The sequence below is a fragment of the Lissotriton vulgaris genome, chromosome 3_1 (assembly GCF_964263255.1).
Source record: "Lissotriton vulgaris chromosome 3_1, aLisVul1.2, whole genome shotgun sequence".
Taxonomy (NCBI): domain Eukaryota; kingdom Metazoa; phylum Chordata; class Amphibia; order Caudata; family Salamandridae; genus Lissotriton; species Lissotriton vulgaris.
Genome location: NC_141689.1, coordinates 1,421,939,660 through 1,421,964,174, shown reverse-complemented (window position 1 = coordinate 1,421,964,174; position 24,515 = coordinate 1,421,939,660). Strand labels below are relative to the sequence as shown.

The following is a 24,515-nucleotide window of genomic DNA, read 5'->3' as shown; positions in this document are numbered from 1 at the left end:
GTTGAGGGTGAGTGAGGGTGAGTGAGGATGAGGGGTTGAGGGTGGGTGAGGGTGAGTGAGGTTGAGGGTGAGTGAGGTTGAGGGTGAGTGAGGGTGAGGGTGAGTGAGGGTGAGTGTGAGTGAGGGTGAGTGAGGGTGAGGGGTTGAGGGTGAGTGAGGGTGTGGGGTTGAGGGTGAGTGAGGGTGAGGGGTTGACGGTGAGTGAGGGTGAGGGTGAGTTAGGGTGAGGGGTTGAGGGTGGGTGAGGGTGAGTGAGGGTGAGTAAGGGTGAGTTAGAGTGAGGGTGAGTGAGGGGTTGAGGGTGAGGTGTTGAGGGTGAGTGAGGGTGAGGCGTTGAGGGTGAGTGAGGGTGAGGTGTTGAGGGTGAGTGCGGGTGAGTGAGGGTGAGGGTGAGTGATGGTGTGGGTGAGGGGTTGAGGGTGAGTGAGGGTGAGGAGGGTGAGTGAGGGTGAGGGGTTGAGGGTGAGTGAGGGTGAGGGTGACTGAGGGTGAGGGATTGAGGGTGAGTGAGGGTGAGGGGTTGAGGGTGAGTGAGGGTGAGGGGTTGAGGGTGAGTGAGGGTGAGGGTGAGTGAGGATGAGGGGTTGAGGGTGGGTGAGGGTGAGTGAGGTTTAGGGTGAGTGAGGGTGAGTGAGGGTGAGGGTGAGTGAGGGTGAGGGTGAGTGAGGGTGATTGAGGGCGTGTGAGGGCGAGTGATGGTGTGGGTGAGGGGTTGAGGGTGAGTGAGGGTGAGGGGTTGAGGGTGAGTGAGGGTGAGGGTGAGTGAGGGTGAGTGAGGGTGAGTGAGGGCGTGTGAGGGCGAGTGATGGTGTGGGTGAGGGGTTGAGGGTGAGTGAGGGTGAGGGGTTGAGGGTGAGTGAGGGTGAGGGTGAGTGAGGGTGAGGTATTGAGGGTGAGGGGTTGAGGTTGGGTGAGGGTGAGGGTGAGTGAGGGTGAGGTATTGAGGGTGAGGGGTTGAGGTTGGGTGAGGGTGAGGGGTTGAGGGTGAGTGAGGGTGAGGGGTTGAGGGTGAGTGAGGGTGAGGGTGAGTGAGGATGAGGGGTTGAGGGTGGGTGAGGGTGAGTGAGGTTGAGGGTGAGGGTGAGTGAGGGTGAGGGTGAGTGAGGGTGAGTGTGAGTGAGGGTGAGTGAGGGTGAGTGAGGGTGAGGGGTTGAGGGTGAGTGAGGGTGAGGGGTTGAGGGTGAGTGAGGGTGAGGGGTTGAGGGTGAGAGAGGGTGAGTTAGGGTGAGGGGTTGAGGGTGGGTGAGGGTGAGTGAGGGTGAGGGGTTGAGGGTGAGTGAGGATGAGTGAGAGTGAGGGTGAGTGAGGGGTTGAGTGAGGGTGAGGGTGAGGGGTTGAGGGTGAGTGAGGGTGAGGGGTTGAGGGTGAGTGAGGGTGAGGGTGAGTGAGGGTGAGTGGTTGAGGGTGAGTGAGGGTGAGTGAGGGTGAGGGTGAGTGAGGGTGAGGTGTTGAGGGTGAGGGGTTGAGGGTGAGGGAGGGTGAGTGAGGGTGAGGGGTTGAGGGTGAGTGAGGGTGAGTGGTTGAGGGTGAGTGAGGGTGAGTGAGGGTATGTATGTATGTATGTATGTTGAGTTTGAGGGTGAGTGAGGGTGAGGTGTTGAGGGTGAGTGAGGGTGAGTGAGGGTGAGGGTGAGGTGTTGAGGGTGAGTGAGGGTGGGTGAGTGAGGGTGAGTGAGGGTGAGGGGTTGAGGGTGAGTGAGGGTGAGTGAGGGTGAGGGGGTGAGGGGTTGAGGGTGAGTGAGTGAGGGTGGGTGAGGGTGAGTGAGGGTGGGTGGGTGAGGGTGAGGGGTTGAGGGTGAGTGAGGGTGAGGTGTTGAGGGTGAGTGAGGGTGAGTGAGGGTGAGGGTGAGGTGTTGAGGGTGAGTGAGGGTGGGTGAGGGTGAGTGAGGGTGAGGGGGTGAGTGAGGGTGAGGGTGAGTGAGGGTGAGGGGTTGAGGGTGAGGGGCTGAGGGTGAGTGAGGGTGAGTGGTTGAGGGTGAGTGAGGGTGAGAGGTTGAGGGTGAGTGAGGGTGAGGGGTTGAGGGTGATAGAGGATGAGTGAGAGTGAGGGTGAGTGAGGGGTTGAGGGTGAGGGGTTGAGGGTGAGTGAGGGTGAGGTGTTGAGGGTGAGGGTGAGCGTGAGGGTGAGTGAGGTGTTGAGGGTGAGGAGTTGAGGGTGAGTGAGTGAGGGTGAGGGGTTGAGGGTGAGTGAGGGTGAGGGTGAGGGGTTGAGGGTGAGTGAGGGTGAGGGGTTGAGGGTGAGGTGTTGAGGGTGAGTGTGGGTGAGGGTGGGTGAGCGTGAGGGAGGGGTTGAGGGTGAGGTGTTGAGGGTGAGTGAGGGTGTGGGTGAGGGGTTGAGGGTGAGGGGTTGAGGGTGAGTGAGGGTGGGTGAGGGTGAGGGGTTGAGGGTGGGTGAGGTGTTGAGGGTGAGTGAGGGTGAGTGAGGGTGAGGGTGAGGTGTTGAGGGTGAGTGAGGGTGGGTGAGTGAGGGTGAGTGAGGGTGGGTGAGTGAGGGTGAGTGAGGGTGAGGGGTTGAGGGTGAGTGAGGGTGAGGGTGAGGGTGAGGGGTTGAGGGTGAGGGGCTGAGGGTGAGTGAGGGTGAGTGAGGGTGAGGTGTTGAGGGTGGGGTGTTGAGGGTGAGGGTGGGTGAGCGTGAGGGAGGGGTTGAGGGTGAGGTGTTGAGGGTGAGTGAGGGTGTGGGTGAGGGGTTGAGGGTGAGGTGTTGAGGGTGAGTGAGGGTGTGGGTGAGGGGTTGAGGGTGAGGGGTTGAGGGTGGGTGAGGGTGAGGGGTTGAGGGTGAGTGAGGGTGAGGGTGAGTGGTTGAGGGTGAGTGAGGGTGAGGGGGTGAGTGAGAGTGAGGGTGAGTGAGGGGTTGAGGGTGAGTGAGGGTGAGGGGTTGAGGGTGAGTGAGGGTGAGTGAGGGTGAGTGGTTGAGGGTGAGTGAGTGAGGGTGAGGGTGAGTGAGGGTGCGGGTGAGTGCGGGTGAGTGAGGGTGAGTGAGGGTGAGGGTGAGGTGTTGAGGGTGAATGAGGGTGAGGGGTTGAGGGTGGGTGAGTGGTTGAGGGTGAGTGAGGGTATGTATGTATGTTGAGTTTGAGGGTGAGTGAGGGTGAGTGAGGGTGAGTGAGGGTGAGTGAGGGTGAGGGTGAGGTGTTGAGGGTGAGTGAGGGTGGGTGAGTGAGGGTGGGTGAGGGGTTGAGGGTGAGTGAGGGTGAGGGGGTGAGGGGTTGAGGGTGAGTGAGGGTGGGTGAGGGTGAGTGAGGGTGGGTGAGGGTGAGGGGTTGAGGGTGAGGTGTTGAGGGAGGGTGAGGTGGTGAGGGTGAGTGAGGGTGAGTGAGGGTGAGGGGGTGAGTGAGGGTGAGGGTGAGTGAGGGTGAGGGGTTGAGGGTGAGGGGCTGAGGGTGAGTGAGGGGTTGAGGGTGAGTGAGGGTGAGTGAGGGTGAGTGGTTGAGGGTGAGTGAGGGTGAGAGGTTGAGGGTGAGTGAGGGTGAGGGGTTGAGGGTGATAGAGGATGAGTGAGAGTGAGGGTGAGTGAGGGGTTGAGGGTGAGCGTGGGGGTGAGTGAGGTGTTGAGGGTGAGGAGTTGAGGGTGAGTGAGGGTGAGGGGTTGAGGGTGAGTGAGGGTGAGGGTGAGGTGTTGAGGGTGAGTGAGGGTGGGTGAGGGTGAGGGGTTGAGGGTGAGTGAGGGTGAGGTGTTGAGGGTGAGTGAGGGTGAGTGAGGGTGAGGGTGAGGTGTTGAGGGTGAGTGAGGGTGGGTGAGTGAGGGTGAGGGGTTGAGGGTGAGGGTGAGGGTGAGTGAGGGTGAGGGGTTGAGGGTGAGGGGCTGAGGGTGAGTGAGGGTGAGGGGTTGAGGGTGAGTGAGGGTGAGGGGTTGAGGGTGAGTGAGGGTGAGGGGTTGAGGGTGAGTGAGGGTGAGGGGTTGAGGGTGAGTGAGGGTGAGGGGTTGAGGGTGAGTGAGGGTGAGGGGTTGAGGGTGATAGAGGATGAGTGAGGGTGAGTGAGGGGTTGAGGGGTTGAGGGTGAGTGAGGGTGAGTGAGGGTGAGGTGTTGAGGGTGAGGGTGGGTGAGGGTGAGCGTGAGGGTGAGTGAGGTGGTGAGGAGTTGAGGGTGAGTGAGGGTGAGGGGTTGAGGGTGAGTGAGGGTGAGGGGTTGAGGGTGAGTGAGGGTGAGTGAGGGTGAGGGGTTGAGGGTGAGTGAGGGTGAGGTGTTGAGGGTGAGTGAGGGTGGGTGAGCGTGAGGGAGGGGTTGAGGGTGAGGTGTTGAGGGTGTGGGTGAGGGGTTGAGGGTGAGGGGTTGAGGGTGAGGGTGGGTGAGGGTGAGGGGTTGAGGGTGAGTGAGGGTGAGGTGTTGAGGGTGAGTGAGGGTGAGTGAGGGTGAGGGTGAGGTGTTGAGGGTGAGTGAGGGTGGGTGAGTGAGGGTGAGTGAGGGTGAGGGGTTGAGGGTGAGTGAGGGTGAGGGGTTGAGGGTGAGGGGCTGAGGGTGAGTGAGGGTGAGGGGTTGAGGGTGAGTGAGGGTGAGGGGTTGAGGGTGAGGGGTTGAGGGTGAGGGGTTGAGGGTGATAGAGGATGAGTGAGAGTGAGGGTGAGTGAGGGGTTGAGGGTGAGGGGTTGAGGGTGAGTGAGGGTGAGGGGTTGAGGGTGAGTGAGGGTGAGGTGTTGAGGGTGAGGGTGGGTGAGCGTGAGGGTGAGCGTGGGGGTGAGTGAGGTGTTGAGGGTGAGGAGTTGAGGGTGAGTGAGGGTGAGGGGTTGAGGGTGAGTGAGGGTGAGGTGTTGAGGGTGAGTGAGGGTGGGTGAGGGTGAGTGAGGGTGAGGGGTTCAGGGTGAGTGAGGGTGAGGGGTTGAGGGTGAGTGAGGGTGAGGGGTTGAGGGTGATGGGCTGAGGGTGAGTGAGGGTGAGGGGTTGAGGGTGAGTGAGGGTGAGGGGTTGAGGGTGAGTGAGGGTGAGGTGTTGAGGGTGAGGGTGGGTGAGCGTGAGGGTGAGCGTGAGGGTGAGTGAGGTGTTGAGGGTGAGGGGTTGAGGGTGAGGGTGAGGGTGAGGGGTTGAGGGTGAGTGAGGGGTTGAGGGTGAGTGAGGGTGAGGTGTTGAGGGTGAGTGAGGGTGAGGGTGGGTGAGCGTGAGGTGTTGAGGGTGAGTGAGGGTGTGGGTGAGGGGTTGAGGGTGAGTGAGGGTGTGGGTGAGGGGTTGAGGGTGAGGGGTTGAGGGTGAGTGAGGGTGGGTGAGGGTGAGGGGTTGAGGGTGAGTGAGGGTGAGGTGTTGAGGGTGAGTGAGGGTGAGTGAGGGTGAGGTGTTGAGGGTGAGTGAGGGTGGGTGAGTGAGGGTGAGTGAGGTTGAGGGTGAGTGAGGGTGAGGGTGAGGGTGAGTGAGGGTGAGGGGTTGAGGGTGAGGGGCTGAGGGTGAGTGAGGGTGAGGGGTTGAGGGTGAGTGAGGGTGAGGGGTTGAGGGTGAGTGAGGGTGAGAGGTTGAGGGTGAGGGGTTGAGGGTGATAGAGGATGAGTGAGAGTGAGGGTGAGTGAGGGGTTGAGGGTGAGGGGTTGAGGGTGAGTGAGGGTGAGAGGGTGAGGGGTTGAGGGTGAGTGAGGGTGAGGTGTTGAGGGTGAGGGTGGGTGAGCGTGAGGGTGAGCGTGGGGGTGAGTGAGGTGTTGAGGGTGAGGAGTTGAGGGTGAGTGAGGGTGAGGGGTTGAGGGTGGGTGAGGGTGAGGGTGAGGTGTTGAGGGTGAGTGAGGGTGAGTGAGGGTGAGGGGTTGAGGGTGAGTGAGGGTGAGGGGTTGAGGGTGAGGGGCTGAGGGTGAGTGAGGGTGAGGGGTTGAGGGTGAGTGAGGGTGAGTGAGGGTGAGGGGTTGAGGGTGAGTGAGGGTGAGAGGTTGAGGGTGAGTGAGGGTGAGGGGTTGAGGGTGATAGAGGATGAGTGAGAGTGAGGGTGAGTGAGGGGTTGAGGGTGAGGGGTTGAGGGTGAGTGAGGGTGAGGGGTTGAGGGTGAGTGAGGGTGAGGTGTTGAGGGTGAGGGTGGGTGAGCGTGAGGGTGAGCGTGAGGGTGAGTGAGGTGTTGAGGGTGAGGAGTTGAGGGTGAGTGAGGGTGATGGGTTGAGGGTGAGTGAGGGTGAGGGTGAGGGGTTGAGGGTGAGGGGTTGAGGGTGAGTGAGGGTGAGGTGTTGAGGGTGAGGTGTTGAGGGTGAGGGTGGGTGAGCGTGAGGGAGGGGTTGAGGGTGAGGTGTTGAGGGTGAGTGAGGGTGTGGGTGAGGGGTTGAGGGTGAGGTGTTGAGGGTGAGTGAGGGTGTGGGTGAGGGGTTGAGGGTGAGGGGTTGAGGGTGGGTGAGGGTGAGGGGTTGAGGGTGAGTGAGGGTGAGGTGTTGAGGGTGAGTGAGGGTGAGTGAGGGTGAGGTGTTGAGGGTGAGTGAGGGTGAGTGAGGGTGGGTGAGTGAGGGTGAGTGAGGGTGAGGGGTTGAGGGTGGGTGAGGGTGAGGGTGAGGGGTTGAGGGTGAGGGGCTGAGGGTGAGTGAGGGTGAGGGGTTGAGGGTGAGGGGTTGAGGGTGAGTGAGGGTGAGAGGGTGAGGGGTTGAGGGTGAGTGAGGGTGAGGGGTTGAGGGTGAGTGAGGGTGAGGTGTTGAGGGTGAGGGTGAGGGTGGGTGAGCGTGAGGGTGAGCGTGGGGGTGAGTGAGGTGTTGAGGGTGAGGAGTTGAGGGTGAGTGAGGGTGAGGGTGAGGGGTTGAGGGTGAGGGGTTGAGGGTGAGTGAGGGTGAGGGGTTGAGGGTGAGTGAGGGTGAGAGGTTGAGGGTGAGGGGTTGAGGGTGAGTGAGGGTGAGGGGCTGAGGGTGAGTGAGGGTGAGGGGTTGAGGATGAGTGAGAGTGAGGGTGAGGGTGAGTGAGGGGTTGAGGGTGAGGGGTTGAGGGTGAGTGAGGGTGAGGGGTTGAGGGTGAGTGAGGGTGAGGTGTTGAGGGTGAGGGTGGGTGAGCGTGAGGGTGAGCGTGAGGGTGAGCGTGGGGGTGAGTGAGGTGTTGAGGGTGAGGAGTTGAGGGTGAGTGAGGGTGAGGGGTTGAGGGTGAGTGAGGGTGAGGGGTTGAGGGTGAGTGAGGGTGAGGGGTTGAGGGTGAGTGAGGGTGAGGTGTTGAGGGTGAGTGAGGGTGAGGGTGGGTGAGCGTGAGGGAGGGGTTGAGGGTGAGGTGTTGAGGGTGAGTGAGGGTGTGGGTGAGGGGTTGAGGGTGGGTGAGGGGTTGAGGGTGAGTGAGGGTGTGACCATATCCATTCCAGACACTGATAATTAATTGGCGACAAAAGTTATTATTTGACGTGGCATATCTTAATTGCTAGGTTTTTTAATTACTAGTTGATGTTTAATTTTTGTAATCATTTTTTTAAGTATGCACCTCTTAAAAAATAAATAAAAATATTGCTTGTTATGTATTTCCATTTGTAGACCTAGAATAGTTATGGTGCATTGTATGTAGCTTTAAAAAATAAAAATGTAGACTGCTCAATGTATTTCCGTGAATAGATGCAGGTTGCCTCTTTCTGTCAAATAATATCCCTTGTTCAACTTACTATAGTGGCGCGGCATACTATGAAGCAGAGGAGGACTGACTGTCAGAGCCTTGCTCTTTCCTCTCTTGCCAACAGGGCTACTCCAGAATAAGACCACGAAAACCATAATTTGTGAAACATGGCCATTTGACTCGCAGCCCGGTCAGTGGAGGGGCTCCGCTTTCTGATCCGTAGAGGCTGATGCGCAGTCACTTTCTTGAAGAGGAAATGGGGAATAAAAACTTTACTTTTGCAGTGATGTCGATGAACCTGGCTTGATGTCACACTGCTGCATTGTGCTGATTTTCTAAGTAAAAACATGCATAGTGAGGAGCACTAATACGGGTTTGAGATGGTGGAAGAGCTGCTTATCTCTTATGGAGATAGATTATCTGGGGGAGGAAGGGCTCCTAATGGGAAGTGTAGACGGGGAGAAATTGAGAAAAAAAAGCTGAGCAGGGAGGGTGTTATTGCGGCTATCTGTTTGCCCGAGGGGAGGAGAAATGCAGGCCTGAGGCAGAGCACACGCTGAGAAGCTTGTGGGAGGGGGGCTGGGCTGCCTTTGATCTGGTAATGCGAGGCAGGCAGGCAGGGGGCTGGTGGCATTGTGCACGCGCTTTTTAGGGCTTGCGCTTGCGCAATGACCTAAAAAGCACATGCACTTGAAGAAATCGCCAGTGGAATCGCCAGTGGTGGATCAACACTGGATAAGCCGTAATAGAGCTTCGCCAGCGATGCGCAGAAGCGCATCAGCAGGCGAGCCCTAAAAACGTACCAACTGCTTGTAGAAATCGATTTTTCCTGTTGGTTACACGTGGTGCCCATGTAAAAGACCTATCGAACATCAAAAGCACTGGATAGGTCCATAAATGCTAGATGGAGGGGCCAAACTTATATTAAAACACTAAATGGTGCAATTTTAAGCATTGTTCTATCGTTCCAAGTCCTTCCCTGAACCTAAATTGGACTTAAGAAAAAAAGCATTCTTTGTGGACCGAAGGAGCAATCGATCCTGAAGAATTCTCTCAATGATTTTGACCGCAGAGTCAAGAGGGAAAATTGGCAGTAGCATTTTGGATCCTGCGCGTTGCCCTTTTAAAAACAGGCACAATAATGGAGGAGCACCAAAGGGTGGTATACCAACCTTACCTGCTGAGTTAATGTTTTCTTATGTTAAGCTATTTGTAAAGCGCAACGTATAACCAGAGGCGCTGAATTTGTAGGCAGTTAAAGAGCACAAGGGAGGACCTACTGAATGAAGACACGTTTGTAAAAGTTTCCTGAACCAGGGCAGGGAAGGAGCTGACCTAAGATTGATCGGAAGGAGATTCCAGGATGTAGCTGCTCTGACCACAAAGCTGCTGCCACCCCATTTCGATTTTTAAATCTGATACCATTTACTCTGAAGGAACCTGCTGATCTTAGGTTTCTTGTAGGAGTGTACCATGATAAGGCTTTCTTCAGAGAGGAAGGTCCTGAGTCATGGAGGGCTTTATATGTCAAACAGAGGGCCTTGTGAGGTGGGGGGGGGGGCAGAACCCAGAGTTTTCCTTATATAGATCAATGGGGATCCATTTGGGCTTGAGTGCTTTTTTCGAAGGGCTATTAAGAATAGATTCAAACACCTCCCCAGAGAAAAAGTAAACATCTAGTGACAGGACAGGACAGTTACTTTCCTCTGCCCTGGTTACATTCATTTGTGCTATACATTTTCCCAAAATAATGCATCCACTCCTGGGGCCAAAATGCACACCGAGTCTGTTAGATGTGCTACATGCAGAAAGGACAGCATGTACTGCCTTCCAAAAGGTTTGTGAATTTTTAGTTTGACATGCATACGTCAATTTTTTCCATTGTTCAATCAAGTTAGCCTTTCTCTTTTTTAGCGACAGTGTGTATTCCTTCCTACAAGCTCTTATTACTTCCCTATCTCTGGGCTTTAATTCCCTTCTAAGGTTATTATTTGCTTCTCTACACTTCTTGTCGAACCAAGACTTGTTATGATCTGACCTGTTACCTATAGTCTGTTTCGGAGCAGGGCTCCAATATTTGAATTTAACTCCCTAAAGCTACCCAAAACATAATCGGGCCGTTTTCCTCTGAGACACAAATTTATCCGAACCCCTCAACCAGCCCTAGTTTTGCGCAGATTTAGCGACCTGTATACAGAGTACCAAATTAGTCTGCACCCAGTGTCATTATGGGGTTATAATCGCTATAAATACTGGGAGGAACTTCCCTGTTAGAGAGACAGGTATGCATGCTTCTAGACATAAAAGTATAGCCAATTATGGTACAAGACAACCCTACCCGGTACATGTGGAATCTCATGAAACGTCAGGTTATTCGAGGCACACTCTAGATCTAGTCTATAAAAAGTAAGTAAAAGGCACCCCCTTGAGTGTATATTTGAGTCAAGGCTATGCTCACATTGGGAAGAAAAGAAAGTAAAGGGTGACAACCAGCCATAAACCCAAGCATGTATTCCTGGAGACCACTTTGTCTATAAAATCAAATACGCAATAAAAATGTTGATTATACCCCACAGCAAATTTGAATCCCCCTTGGGCAAAGCACTATGCTACTTCACAATACGCAAACTGCACGTAGCACAGTACAAACATGCGTAGTGCAGCGGTCATTTTTTGCTTGCTCGCGGTCCTCAATGTCAAGTTGGCTACCGCGAGCAAGAAAAATGACCTCCCGGTGATACTTTTTCCTCGTACGCGATCAGAAACATCAAGTTACCGATCGCGAGTGTGGAAAATAAACCACCCGGCGAGATTCTCAATGCGGGTAGGTCAGGTTTCTCATTGCGTGTGGTTGCGTATGCTCGCGACCGCTCACGATGAGACACTACCAGTCCGCATTGAGAAAGCTGCAGCTCGAGTAAAAATCTACTCTAGCGGCAGACAACTACAGCTCGCACTGTGCAAGATGCCTTTTTCAATGATTGCACAGTGTAGGATGCTTGTCCGCACTGTGCAATCATTGAAAATGGGATCTTGCACAGTGCGAACAGGCTACTACGCAGTTCGCGTAGTGCTTCGCGTAGCTTGCGAAGTGCACTTTGCGTAGCTGAGCGTAGCGCTACTTCGCAAACTACGCCCATGGTTAGTTTTATGTGTTATGGGGTTTTATAGAGTGCATAGCTGCCCCAACAACCGGCTTCGCAGCGCTGGACCTGGAAAATAGGAAACTGATGCAATCGGCCTTACAGAGAGAAATGGCAGGCAATTTATCCATGTCCTCAAAGATTTCCTGTAGTGCAGATGGTTTCCAGTTTTCCTGATGGAAAGACTAAGTGCATTCCAAAGAACAGGAGCTTTGGCACAAAACGAGCAGCCTCCAGCTCTGGCCTTCCGAATTTGCAGTATAGTGGGCAAGTTAAGACCAGCTCAACGTAGGCGACAGAAAGGTCTTTAGCAAGAAAGGAGATTTGACAGAATGGGAGCTCTTTGGGAGTATAAGATCTTATGAGCAATACACAAGGTCTTGAAGTGGATGCACTTCTTCACTGGAAGTCAGTACAGTTTGTAAAGGACACTAGAAATCGAGCAAAATTTTGAAAGGGCATAAAGCAGCCTGGCTGCATGTATTTCGGGCATGCTGGAGTCTTCTTACGACTGACTTATTAGTGCCAATGCACAAAATGTTACAGTAGTCCAGTCAGGACAAAATTACTTCATTAACTTTACAAACACAGTCCCATAGGAGGCAGTAATCTACTGGTCCAAGGTGCAAATAAGGAGGGCATGCAAGGTGTATTATTGTTATTGTTAATTTTGATTTATAGAGCACTTAATACCGGAAGGTCTGTAAGCGCTTCAAGAAGAGCAGCGACAGTTCCAGGGAGAGTGATAACAGTTAGGACCAAGCTTCTGTGAAGAGAATAGTTTTTAGTTTTTTCTGAAGGGGAGAAGGAGATTTTCCGCCCGGAGCTGACTGGGCAGCTTGTTCCACAGTGTTTTGGGAGGAGGATAGAGAAGGCTCGGTCACCCTTGGTGGTGTATTTGAAACGGGGGCAGTGTAATAAGCCCTCCAAGGATGATCTTAGCGAGCGTCCTGGGACGTATTTCTCAAGTCGTTGTTTGATATAGGTTTTGGCCTGACTGTATAGGGCCTTGTGAGCAATGGAGAGGCCCTTGAATTTGACCCTCCGTTTTATGGGCAGCCAGTGGAGACATTATAGTAGGGGTGTAGTAGGGGTGAAGCCCGTGTGCGTCTAGGAAGTTTAAAAATTAGCCTGGCGGCGTCATTCATGACTATCTGAAGTTTGCCCGTGAGGGAGTCTGGTAGTCCAATATAGAGCGAGTTGCCATCCTCTAGGCGAGACAAGATCATGACGGCTACCACCGTTCTCATGGTGAAGGAGAGAATGGGGAGAGTCTCCTTAATCGCCGGAGTAGGTCCACGCAATTGCCGAACTCCGTGAGAACTTGGGTGGCCAGTGAGAGCTTAGCGTCCACTTTGATGCCCAGGCTCTAACCACTGGGGCTGGGGTTGGAGCATCACCCAGCTACTGAGGCCAATAGAGGGAGCTCCAAGGGTTGCGAGCGTCGATCATGGCCAGAACCTCGGTTTTGTCTGGATTAATCTTAAGTCAGTTGGCCGTCATCCAGTTAACCGCGAAGCGCAGCAAGTCTTTCGTCTAAGAGTGTGCTTGGGAGAGTTATCAATTTGCAGAGTGATTTGAGTGTAGTCTGCATAATTGAACACTTGGCAGTCCATTGCCACGAGAGCAGTGATCAGGATTCAGAGGAATATGTTGAATAGGAGGGGTGATAAGGCAGAGCCCTGGGGGACTCCACAGGGGCTAGGCCCCTTCTCCGAGACCCAGTCGCCCATCTGAATTCTTTGGGTACGATTTGTCAAGAATGATGTGACCTATGGTAAGATGGACCCCCCAATCCCCATTCCTCTCAATCTTTCCAGGAGTAGGGCATGGTTGACCGTGTCGAACGCTGCCGACAGGTCAAGGAGGACCAGGACACAGGGCTTGTTGTTGTCAGCAGTCATCCTGATCTCATTGAGCACTGATAGCATTACCAATTCTGTCCTAGGGTGTGCTCGAAAACCAGCCTGTCTGTCCCCTAGAAGGTGGTGCTCTTCCATGAACCTGGATAAAGTTTGCAGGGCATATTGCTCTAATATTTTGGCCAGGAATCTTAGTTGGGAAATAGGTCTATAATTTTTCATATTGGATGTGTCCGCACCTGACTTTTTGAGCAGGGGGATGATTCTGGCTTCTTTGAAGTGTCTTGGAACCTTCCCCGTCTTCAGACAGAGGTTCAACAGGGTGAGGATTTCTGCCTTGATTTCTGGGAGGGCTAAATTAAAGATCCTAGGGGGACAGGGGTCGGCAGGTGAGCCAGATTTGATTTTAGTGGCAATGAGTCTCAGGTTTTCGGAGTCAAGAGCGTGAAAGGCCGAGAGCAATTCTACCCTCTTTCCCAGGATAACCTAATCGTCCTTGGGGAGCTGCTTGAATGGGGAGTTGTCAATCTCGGTCAGTATGTTCTTTCTGGATTTCAGGATTTTAGACGTTTCTTTTTGTTGGTTGCTACTAGGATCCTATTTTCGTAGTATTCAGCCTTCCGCCGTACGAGAGCTTTTTTGTATGTTCCGACATTAGCTCTATACTCTGAGGGTCTGAGGCTCATAGTTTTTACGCCATTGCCGTTCATGGTGTCGGAGTGCGCGTTTCAAGGCTCTGAGCTCCTCCGAGAACTATGGAGCTCCTTTGCCTTTATTACTAGTTTTTATTTTATTTTCCGGGGCTAGCTTATTGATAGCGGAGAGAAGCCGGCTGGAGATGGCTTCGGACCATTCATCAATATCTGCTGAGTACAGCCTCCTGAAGGGGCTGTCTCGGGGTGCTTACTAGTTTTGGGCCTTCAATTTTCGACCAACTACGGACATATTTCCAGTCCGGCGAGGGTCCTGCTTAGCACCTAGCTGGGGGGGGGAGTGTATGAGGTTGATGCAGTGGTGGTCTGACCATGCACATGGGGTGATATCCCTTAGTATAACCAGGAGGAGTGTGGACCAGGCCAGGTTTAGGATATGTCCAAGCTCATGCATGGGAGTCGTAACTAGCTGGGTAAGCCCGAGAGTGGTGAGCGTCTCCTCTAGCTGTCGGGCCTTTGCATCTCTAGATTGTAGATCCCAGTGGTAGTTGAAGTCACCTACCACCACGAGTTGTTGAAAACGTGAGCGGAGGTTAGAGACATATTCAGTCAGGAGGTCTACAAAGCGCGGTGGGCATTTAAGTGGGCGATATGCTATGTTGATTATTATGATGGATGAGTGGTGGCAGATCTTGACAGTTAGGATATCTGCTCCTTCTAGGGTTTCTCCAGACACTTTTTCCAAGGTCAGATGACTTTTGAACAGGAAAGCCACCCCACCTCCTCTTTTTTCCGCTGGCCTGTTTTGCCAGACGGCATCGTAACCTTCGGGTAGTGCCGCCACGATACTAGGTCCAGAATCATCAACGTTTCTGTGAGAGCTAGAATGTCAGGGGCCTCATTTTGTAGGAAAGTGAAGATCTAAATTGCATGTTTTTGTAGTGAGCGTGTATTCAGGACCGAGAGTTTGAGGGTGTCAGTGCTGCTGAGCTTAGGGAGGTCCGGGTTATGAGGCAGGGGGCGTTGGGTGTCTCTCCCCCTGCAGAGGTGAGGAGACCTTCTCTCTTGAGAGCAGTTGCCGTCTCAGATTTTAAGGATCAAGGTTTAAGTGCAAGGGATTTAAGTTTGTTACTTGTATATGCCCAGGATTGGCCTGGGGTCCTGGCCCCTGGACCCGGCTGGGCGTGGACGGGCGCAGACGGGCTTGCCTTAGGCGCGCCTTCGGCGTGTCCGCTACGCGTCCGCTCCAGCGTTCCCTATTATGCCCCCGTTACCCCTGGCTCCTCCCCACCAATCAGCCCTGCTGTGCAGCAGCTGACACCCTCATGGTCCCTAGACCACGTGAGAGCGAGTGGGAAAAGGAGGAGAGGTCAGGAGAGGATCGGGTGAGTAGCGTGGCAATGTAAAGATCGTGACACTCAAAGTTTAAAATGTTTATAAGCCTCTTACAGATTAAGAACAAGTAAACAGAGCTTGAAATCGCCGATGAGCACTGCCTGGGCTAGCGTGCCTTAATGCAGACTTACCTGAAAAAGCGAAGCCTGCAGTCCGAATAGGGAAATCCATCGAGACCCAGCCTCTTCCTGGTGATGGCGGGGCAGATGGTGGCACTTTATAGCGCTATCAGGGTGGAGCTGCCTGCCTCCCCTAGCAGGGATCCTGGGACTTGGAGTCCCCAACAACAGAGTTTGCTTCCTGCACTGCGGGGCAGAGGGTGTCGCTTTATAGCGCTGTCAGCGTGAAACCTTCCTCTTCTCCCCCTCCTCCAGCAGGGATCCTGGGATTTGGAGTCCCCAAAAACAACTCTTATTTCAAAGATACAAATGCTTATTTTGCTTCCTTGGACCAAGGCAATAGTTCTGGGATGTCTTACTTAACAAAATCTTGTAAAAGTTTGAAAATATTAGCATAACCCAAAACCTATTGACTACAGTAGCCCAATATTTGCAAAGAGTGCATCCCTTTGACACTGTAACAGATCTGGACAGCTTACAGATAGCTTTGATGGGATCAGATGTCTTCACCAGCTGTGATGTAGTGACCTAAATATCAAACACTGGCTAAACAGAATTGCAATTTCTCTTTAGAACCTTTATGCCCCTTTTACCTAATTCAGAGGTCAGACACATTTCTTTGTGACCGAGACTGAGAACATCACCCTATTGTGAACTTTACTGGCTATCTCCAGAAGCCCTGAGTACTTTCAAGCTTGCCTGTGTCACATTTAATTTATTCGCCAACAAAATCCAACCTACTGATCTTTCTTACAAATGTCTGCAGGATGTAAAAAGCCCAGAAGCCTAAAGGTCTTCAGGTTAAAATCAAAGTTCAGAACATGCTCTACTACAGCCTAATCCTTCCCTGGTGCACCCCAACTGTTTGAAACAGAATACTTCCTCAAGCAAGCATTGGCATAGCCAATAGGTCTCGCCTTTGGGACCTTATACGTGTTTAGTTATCCAGCACAATATTCTTGGTGCAACAACATCAACTGCTGCATGGCTAAACACTTATAAGGTCCCAAAGGCAAAACCTATTGGCTATGCCACTGCTTGTGTATCTCTTTGCCACTGCTTTGTGAAAATTATGCATGCCTTTGCTATTGCGTACAGAACAACTCAGCAAAACGTACATACAATGAAAGATTCTGCATACATTTTCCAGCTTGGCTCATTGGCTGAGTTCGAGTAAGTGCCGTTCATCTCGCCAAACGGTGACAATTAGTGTAGGAGGGCATGTGTTTATGCGTAAAGCCAAGTATAAACAAGGATGCCGAGAAACAAACCTAAGAGAGAGAATAGTGAACTATGAAAATCTGTGGCAATGAAAACAAGCGGTCTGCACTTTTCAAGCGCTCGTGCTTGTGGTGGCATCCACCTTGCGGGAGCGAGCAGTGGCACGCAGGGGCCATCTGTTTGTAATTAACGTGGCCGCACTGCTGCTCGCTCCCACAAGGTGGATACCGCCACAAGCACGAGTGCTTGAAAAGTGAAGACCGATTCCTAAAGGCCCTCTCCTAGAGCAGCGCGTGCGCAATGCCTAGGCGAGACCTAAACACGGACTTTCTACAACTCCATAAAAATTGAAAACCTGCCTTTTTAGGCTTTTGCATGATATGTAGCTACTATCCTATTTTTGCTTTCTTTTCCTTATCTCTTAGTCCCCCTTCTTTATCTTTTCTCTTCCCTAGATCTATTCTGATTGTATCACTTTTGCATTTATCTTTCTTTGCCTAGCTCTCTTAATCCTTCTCCTTCTTTACTTCTTCCTGATTCCACCTTCATCCTGTCCTTGAGCACCAGCTCATATTGTAGCATTGGCCTCATGCCTCTAGTTTTGCCTTGCCTGTTTTGTTGCTGTATTTTACTCTACCTTCATTTCCCAGGCCCTCTCCACAAACCTTTTGCCATATTTTGCTCACATGACCTGCTCCCCCAATCTTTTGGCGAGCTCAGATCACTCTCCCTTGCTTATCAGCACTTCAGTATTTTTTGCCCCATCTTTTTGCTTCTCTTTCTTCTCATACTGTCAGTATAGATGTTTTGTAACATAATCCCTCCTTCTGATGACTTGTTTGATGTTGCACTTACTTTTCTGCGAATTTCTCTGTAATGTGAATTCCCAACTTAAAAGTAGTTTTACTTGCTAAGCGCACGGACGCCCTGCCTCGGTTGACCTGTGTGATACACAAAAGTGAAACAAATCAATTGTTCATCCTATGTCTCTGCATAAGTGATCAGCAGCAAATGTTCTGGACGCAATTCAAAATATAGATTTGGTATGGCATCAACACATACTTATGTGTTTTGGTTTTAATTGATATTTTGTGTATTTTTCTTCTTTCTGAACTTAAAATCAGTTGACCAAATTTGTGCTGCCTTCATTTGAAAACGTATCATATGCTCCTTAATTTTATTTAACAGAAGAGGAATTGCCCTTGCATCATTGGGCGGGCCAATTTATGCCATTGGAGGACTGGATGACAACACGTGCTTCAATGATGTGGAGCGATACGATATTGAATTGGACAGATGGGGTTCCGTTTCCCCTATGATTACTCCAAGAGGTGGTGTCGGCTCGGTCGCACTAGTGGTAAGAGAATGCCATTGAAGTTAAACTGCAATTAAGTCTGGTGCTATGACATTATTTACAATCTGAATTTGTGAACTTTCCGCCACCAAGATATTTTCAACTTAAGTGCAAACTTTGATTTATTTCTATGGAGAAGGATGTAGACTCTACCCCTCAGATGTGTCCCTGAGTGTTTATGTCCTCTTCTCGTTTTTGTTATTCCTTAGAATCATGTGTATGCAGTCGGAGGCAATGATGGTGTGGCTTCCCTCTCCAGTGTAGAGAGATATGATCCACACTTAGATAAGTGGATTGAAGTTGAAGAGATGGGCCAGCGAAGAGCTGGTAATGGAGTTAGTGAGCTGCACGGCTGCTTATATGTTGTTGGTAAGTATGATCAACATTAAGACAAACTGTGTTTCTAAATGTGAGGGTGGTAGCCAAGAGTCATGCCTGTGGTCTGCCAGCACTGTGATTTCCTTGCCATTAGTCAGTTCTTTGAGGCTGGAGCAACTATCGCCACCAGATTCTTTTATTTGCTAATTTCACCGCACTGAAAAATGTATATGTGTTTCTTAGCAAGAGGGAAAGATATATCCATCATTCTTGTAATCTAATAACGTTCAGAGAAAAAAGAATGGAACAGTATCTTTAAGTGATAACAGAGTGCTTCATCACCAAGAGACCGATTGGTATAATGGGCGATGAATATATAAATGTTAATAAACCAATAAATCAAGTTGATGCACCTCTGAACATACACAGGTAAGAAAACTGTATTCTAACTTGCAAATTGTTATGCTGCAGCCTCCCACCATGAATGTATTATGTACCTTCGCCACTGGTAATGGTAAAACTCCATTGATTGCCATAACTTAATTTGTCACTTTGGTGCACTTGTTAAGTAAGTTTTATATTCAAAAAATTTGTGCCAACTAAATTAAAAATTATTAACTTCAATGAACGCAAGTTTAACCAATATAACTTTGCGGTCTGTAACAAATGCTAGCTGTTTTATCATACTTTATACAAAGCGCAAACAAGACTATTGACCTTTTTGTAACCTTTTAAATTTATAAAGCACCTTCCATGGGATCATCAATATATTTGCATGCCAAACCTAAAGCTTCAAATTTTGAAAAAGTCTTGGAAAGAAATGTCAGTATTTATCTGCCAACCTGATCCTTTCTTTGCTGACATAAACACATCCCGATGTTGTTGAGAGGCAGCAATTAGTTGAGATTTAGATGCCAAAAAGGGAAAATGACAGATTTCAAAACCAGGCTCTGTCCATGGATATCTGTTTCCCCTATGTCATAAGGATGTATGTGCCTTGTGCATGCTAGGAAGGACGCAGTGCTTGATCTAAATTACAAAGCTGGTATAGGGGTTTAGGCTTTTTCAAACTTAAAACAGTAGCATTATATGATAGTATTTTAGTAATGGGCATTTCCAAGCAAGAGAAGGGTTTGTGCACTTGGACAATATTCAGGTACATGTGAGTAAAATTGTGGCACATCACTTCAGCACAATGTATGAACGTCTTTAGAAATCTTGACAAACTTCATGAGATTTTGAAACTTTTCACCAAGCAACTGAACTCTAAAAACCAGGATTTGCATGTATCAGTTTGCAAATCTATGCTACTATAATAAAGGAAGAACTTTCAGCCTTTGAGGCGGGTAAACTCTGGAACCACAACGCCAAATCACACACCCGATACACCGTTGGAATCGTCAGGGTGTGTAGATGGTTAGATGGTTATAGGCTATATAAATGTAAAAAAAGAACGTTATTTAAAAAGTTTACAGTAGAAAAAGTAGTCCCTCCGAAGTAGCCCCAGCCGCGACGTGCGTGCTCACGTCAGGAGCTCGGGGAGGAGTGGCGTCCAGGAGCACGACGAGGAGCGGCGGACATGGCGCGGGGGGGGAGCGGTGACGTGAGGAGCAGCGGACAGGCCCGCGGCGGTGCGAGCAGCGGACCGGCTGGAGGAACGACGGCTGAGGTAAGGGAGCGGCGGACATGGCGCGGGGGAGGAGCGGTGACGTGAGGAGCAGTGGACAGGCCAGCGGCGGTGCGAGCAGCGGACAGACGGGAGGAGCGGCGGCTGAGGTAAGGGGACCCATGTCGGGGCAAGCGGGGGTCGGGGCAGGCGGGGGTCTGGGCAGGCGGGGGACGGGCCGGGCGGGGGCCCGGGCTGCTGGACAATGTCGGGCGGGCGGGGGTCGGGGAAGCCTGTTGCTCCCGGACAAGGTCGGGACGGGCTGCTAGTATTATAATAAATAAATGGTGCTACCATAAAATTAACAAAACATGCCCAAAAGGCAGTACCAATTTACCTTTTCTTGCTAAATCTGCACTATTCAACAAAATATTAACCCCGAAGTGGCAGGTGGTTGAGCCAGTATAAAAGATATTACTGGAAATAATATGGAAAAATATATGTTGCAGCTGAATACAATGCAAAGTAGGGATCTTGGATTAATTCCCCATAAGAAAGATTCTCTGCACCTGTAGCCATGGGCTTCCTGATTTATACGTTTTAATTATAAGGTCTTCTAGTATAGCATAAAAATTCAAGATAGAACCAACTAGATTGCTTCTGTAAAATTACCTTCATCTTTTTCTTTCAATGTAACCATCAGAATTGCACAAATAAGACCATTAGTGCATTTCTGTTGGCCCGAGTGCTGGCTCCACTTTATTTGGATTTTGTTTAGACCCGAAAATGAGTCCAATTGAAAAAGGCAGAATTTTAACATGACCTCAGTTCAGAGGAAGAAATGCATCCAGTAGCAGGCGTTGTCCTTTTGGGCAGCAGAACATCTCAGTAACTTTTTTTGGAGCACTGATGTAGAGCTAGACTAGGCAGTTACTCATGAGAAGCTAGACATTGTACAGGGACCACACAGCAACAACTCTCCCGTTTCCATCTCCTTCAGGTACCCAGGTGGGGTGGGAAACATTATCCATCTCATGAACGGCAGGGCATCACCAAATATATGTAGGGTACCAATTATTAAACCAAAAAATATGAAAGTAATACCCATTCTGCCAAGATTTCTGCAAAGTCAGGTGGGCCATCCACCTGGAGTGGCTGGTTCAGTAGTGACCAGAGAGATGCTCAAAATGCAAAGAAAAAAGGAGATGTATTACTCTTATGTTTTATTAAAGACCAATTCTAGACGTAAAAACTTCAAAAATGTGTGAAGGACTAATTGAGGATGGTATTTTAGCACATTTATCATAGCCTTTTCAGGGTGATTAGATATGAGCAATAGATGAGCATATTGTTTCTCACCTCCGACTTGTAAAATCACCGGAAATACTTGGTTTGTTGTCCATGTGTAGCAGTACCATTACAGAGTCCTATTGCCTGGCTTGATAGCTGCTGCCTGTGTATTTTCCAAATTCATGAAGGTTGCACCTCACCTGAACAAGAATGAGATGGTCTATCTTTTTCACACAACCTCTGAAGTGATCTTGAATCCTGATTTCCTTTTGTGGCCCCCTAGGTATTAATATATAGAGTTCAGTACTTCGTAGTGTTGGACATGAATGTTGAAAAAGGAAGAGCACTTGTCTTCTATCATCAGAAATGTCTGCGTCTCAAGATCCGCCCAATCTGATTCCAGACAGAATTAGTCAATTTCCAGTTTTGTGGCGTCCTGCATCTTCTTGATACTACAAGAGTGGCTACTTATGGTCACATGTACTGGTCTGTTGGATTGGGAGCCCACACGCTCCAACAATTCGAAACTATTGGTGAGAAATATAGAAAAAAACGATCATGTTAACAGGCTATAGCTGAGAGTGGTCTCTTCTGTCTTCAGAATACCTAAGTGTCACAGGTTCACTAATGAGAAGTCCCAACAGAGGAGATGGTCTTAGAGTATGATTTATTCAGGACTTTTAACAACAGAGTTCAGGGTATAAGGAACAAATGAAAAAGGGGTATTGGCAGTCCGCTTTTGGCTTCCTCTATGGTCTTCTGCTATCAGCGGCGTTTCTGGGGGGGGGTTCTGGATACTTCTCCGAACCTCGGGCACAGGAAAGAAAAGAAAGTAAAAAAATACTCTGAGTTACTGGTGGGGTTCTGGTACGCCCGTTCAGGACGAGAAGGGAAGGGACGTGAGGGGATCACCGGGGGACCACCACCCGTTATGCACACTCCTAAAATAGTCTTCACGGTACCGAGTGACAGGGAAGTGAAAAACGGAGAACGGAGAGAGCCCCGTGACCACCCTCACCCTCCCCTACCCCGTCCCTCCCCGTGAATAAAGAAGTCCCCTTAATCGGCCCCGTACCTTGTCCACCCACACTTCTCCAGAAGTGTGGCGGGACGGCTCGCAGTATCGGTGGCCTCCTGGCGTGACGGTCTCTCGGGTCGGGTCCTCTCCAACTCTCGGCTTCGTCTCAGCAGCAACTCCGGCTGTCTTCTTCCCTTCGATTCCCGCCGCCTCGTCGCTGCATCCTGTTTCCTTATCCGCCTTCTCTCCCTCGGATTGGCTATTCAGGGACGACGTCAGAGAGGAGGGTGTGTCCAATGAAGACATCCAGGCTGCATTAAAGGGGCCGTCTGAGTCCTGCGGACGGGGTGGAAAGGAACAGTCAATAAAGTCCACACCCCGTCCGTCAGTGTCACTGACCCCGTGACACTAAGACAAAATTGCTTTTCCGCCAAACTCTTCAGCCCAGGTAAAAAAAAACTTGGAGCTTCCTGTTTTGGGATGATCTGAACCCTATGAAAAATTCTTGACCTCCTACCCACTCTCTCCGGGAGAGTAGTAGTGCAAGCTCTGATCTTCTTTCGTCTTGATTACGGGTACTCATTGTATTTGAGCGCCCCTCAATAATCATCAAGAGATTGCAACTAATCTAGAATGTGGCTGCTGAGCTCAATTTGCCCAAGCATGCTTCAGCAGAAAGTGCATTAGCCACATTGCACTGGGTCCCAGTAAAAGAAAGAATCAACTTCAAGACTCTCTGCCTGGCCCATAGAGCAATAAATCGGAGGGGCCCATCTTTGATCATGGACCTTCTGTTACCTTATACCCCTTCTAGGACTCTAAAGATCTTCTAAGGCGTAATTGTTAAAGGAACCTCGAATTCAAAGGACTAGATGGGGTGGCAGGTCTTTTTCATGCTTAGAAACATTACAAATGAGAGCCGCTTCAGGAAAATGCTTTAGACTTTGCTACATCCTCACTAGCTATTCTGCCCAATATTGATTCTCCAAGCACTGGTTAGGGCTCCCTCCACTCTGGGAAGCCTTCGGGTAGCCATGTGCTTAACAAATTAGCATAACATAACATTGCAGTACTTCATCTCATCGGTGTAGAATATATGCTATAGATTTGTGAAATGGTGCCCAAAGTAGGCCTTTCAGAAGATCACAAAGGGGTAATTGTTGTCACTGCCCATGTAGAAATCTTTAATCAGTTGACCAGTTGCAAAGCCCACAAACCATTCACTTTGCTAGAGCACAGAATTCAAACTGCTGACAATTCATGCTCTGGTGTCAGTCCAACCCGTCAGAAAATGTTCTGATTTGTTTCCTCCTATTCTGCCAAATATTACTGTTAGGCTGACAGAATCCAAACCACACTTGACCGTGGTCACTCTAACATGGCCATGCTAGTGGTAGTATCAGGACCTTTTCCTACTTTTTGGGTTATTTCTGCTTTCAGAGAAAGCACACACAATTTTAGGACATAACAGGATGGAGACGGTAATTTTTTTGAAGCTTATCCCGATGAGTTACACTTTTTTCTGTTTGGTTCATCTGGCTGTAGTTATGACCTACAGGAAACTGATTGTCACAATATCGAGGTCAAGAATATCTGCAAATATTTGGACTCCACAATATAAAGTACCAACATATTGTCAAGGTAAGTATGCATAGTAAACTTGATGTCCTTAAATTATATCTACTTACCTCCATGGTATGTTATTAGTCAACATTTTGAAGTTGATCTAAGTGCAAACTGATATTTAAATTTCGATAGTGTGGTACAGCACCCAGTAAATGACTTCTGCTTCCCCTAGCAGAGCGACCTTGTGCCCAGGGATTAAGAGGGTTTGGTAGACCCGTCATGCAGTCACTCTACATGAGCATGTTGCTTCACAGGAGTTAATCTGTGCCGCAAAGAACCAAAACATCCTGGGGGAAATCCTCCACTATAGTACAGGAGCAAATGACAGATTCTGCCACTGGAGGAATCTATTCATTTCCACTGTGGATTGTATGTCTTTTTTCTGTGTACTAGAAGATTCTGATGTGAATATTGATACTTGTCTGGCTTATTGAGTGGCTGTTAGAGGTTAGAAACAGCGGTCTGGCCTGGGAGTTTTCATCCATAGCCAACTAGGTCATCAAAAGATACCAGAGGGGCCTGATGCACCTTTTACCTCTGGTCAGATATTCCACAGCCTGTTTAGTCCTCAGTCGGGTTCTTGGCCAGACTTATGCATCAAATATTTAGGCTGTTGGTCTCATGTGGGATTAAGTCCCATCTTGTGGAAGCATTGTTTTTGGTGGTCATGACACCGGCCATGTAATTAAGCAAGCTGCATGCCTTTGATGCCTCCGAAATTCTCACACATGTGCATGCCCCCATAATTGACCCACATTGAACATATAGTCTCACTAGCTCGATTGAACTAGGGACCTATGGTCAACTAACCAACTTCTTGTGACCTATATAGGCTGCAGTACTGGCTAAGATTCAGATTGATCATATGGTAAAAAATATTGCTACCATCTGCATGGGTCTGGACTGTCATTCCTTGTCCAATCACCCATCACCAGGACTAAGAGAGGATCAGTTGCATTCTTCAGGTACCTATAAAGGGCAGGTGCCGGGCAGCTACCGCACATGCTTTATTTCGATGCTTTTCACTTTGAGTTTTATTTAGACAGGACGATTTGCATAACCTGTTTGCCAATGCTGCATTCTCCTTGTCTCCTCTTTAATTGCTGAGGATTTTTAAGTTGCCTCTGTCTGTTACTTTTGCCCATAGGTGTTTTCCCATTAACAAATCCTTCCAGCCTACCCCCTGAGCCATTTGTCAATACATAATTCGGCCTTGGCTACATTTTCAAGAAGGGGACTTGCATGTCTGTACATAAATCCAAGGAAGGAGGGAGAAGCAACAAACAGGCATGTTAACACAACACTGCTATGCAGAGCTCTTATGTAGCAGCTGTTAAATCCTTTCTGGTCCAGCACTTTGGCCTTAATTGCAAGTCAAGAGAAGAGTGGAAACCCAGGCCTAGCTCTCTAATCTAGCTATACCTGACACAACTTTGCAAGAAC

The 24,515-nt window shown here is 50.0% G+C and overlaps 1 protein-coding gene across 2 annotated transcripts in view; it reads left to right on the top strand.

Moving 5' to 3' along the window:
* KLHL8 (kelch like family member 8) overlaps nt 1–24,515 on the top strand; it is a 406,134-nt gene that overhangs the window by 341,898 nt on the left and 39,721 nt on the right. For both annotated transcript variants that reach the window (XM_086961895.1, XM_086961896.1), the window contains exons 7-8: nt 17,049–17,217; nt 17,424–17,583. In XM_086961895.1, the coding sequence (XP_086818021.1) occupies nt 17,049–17,217; nt 17,424–17,583 (329 nt within the window). The remainder of the gene's footprint in view (nt 1–17,048; nt 17,218–17,423; nt 17,584–24,515) is intronic.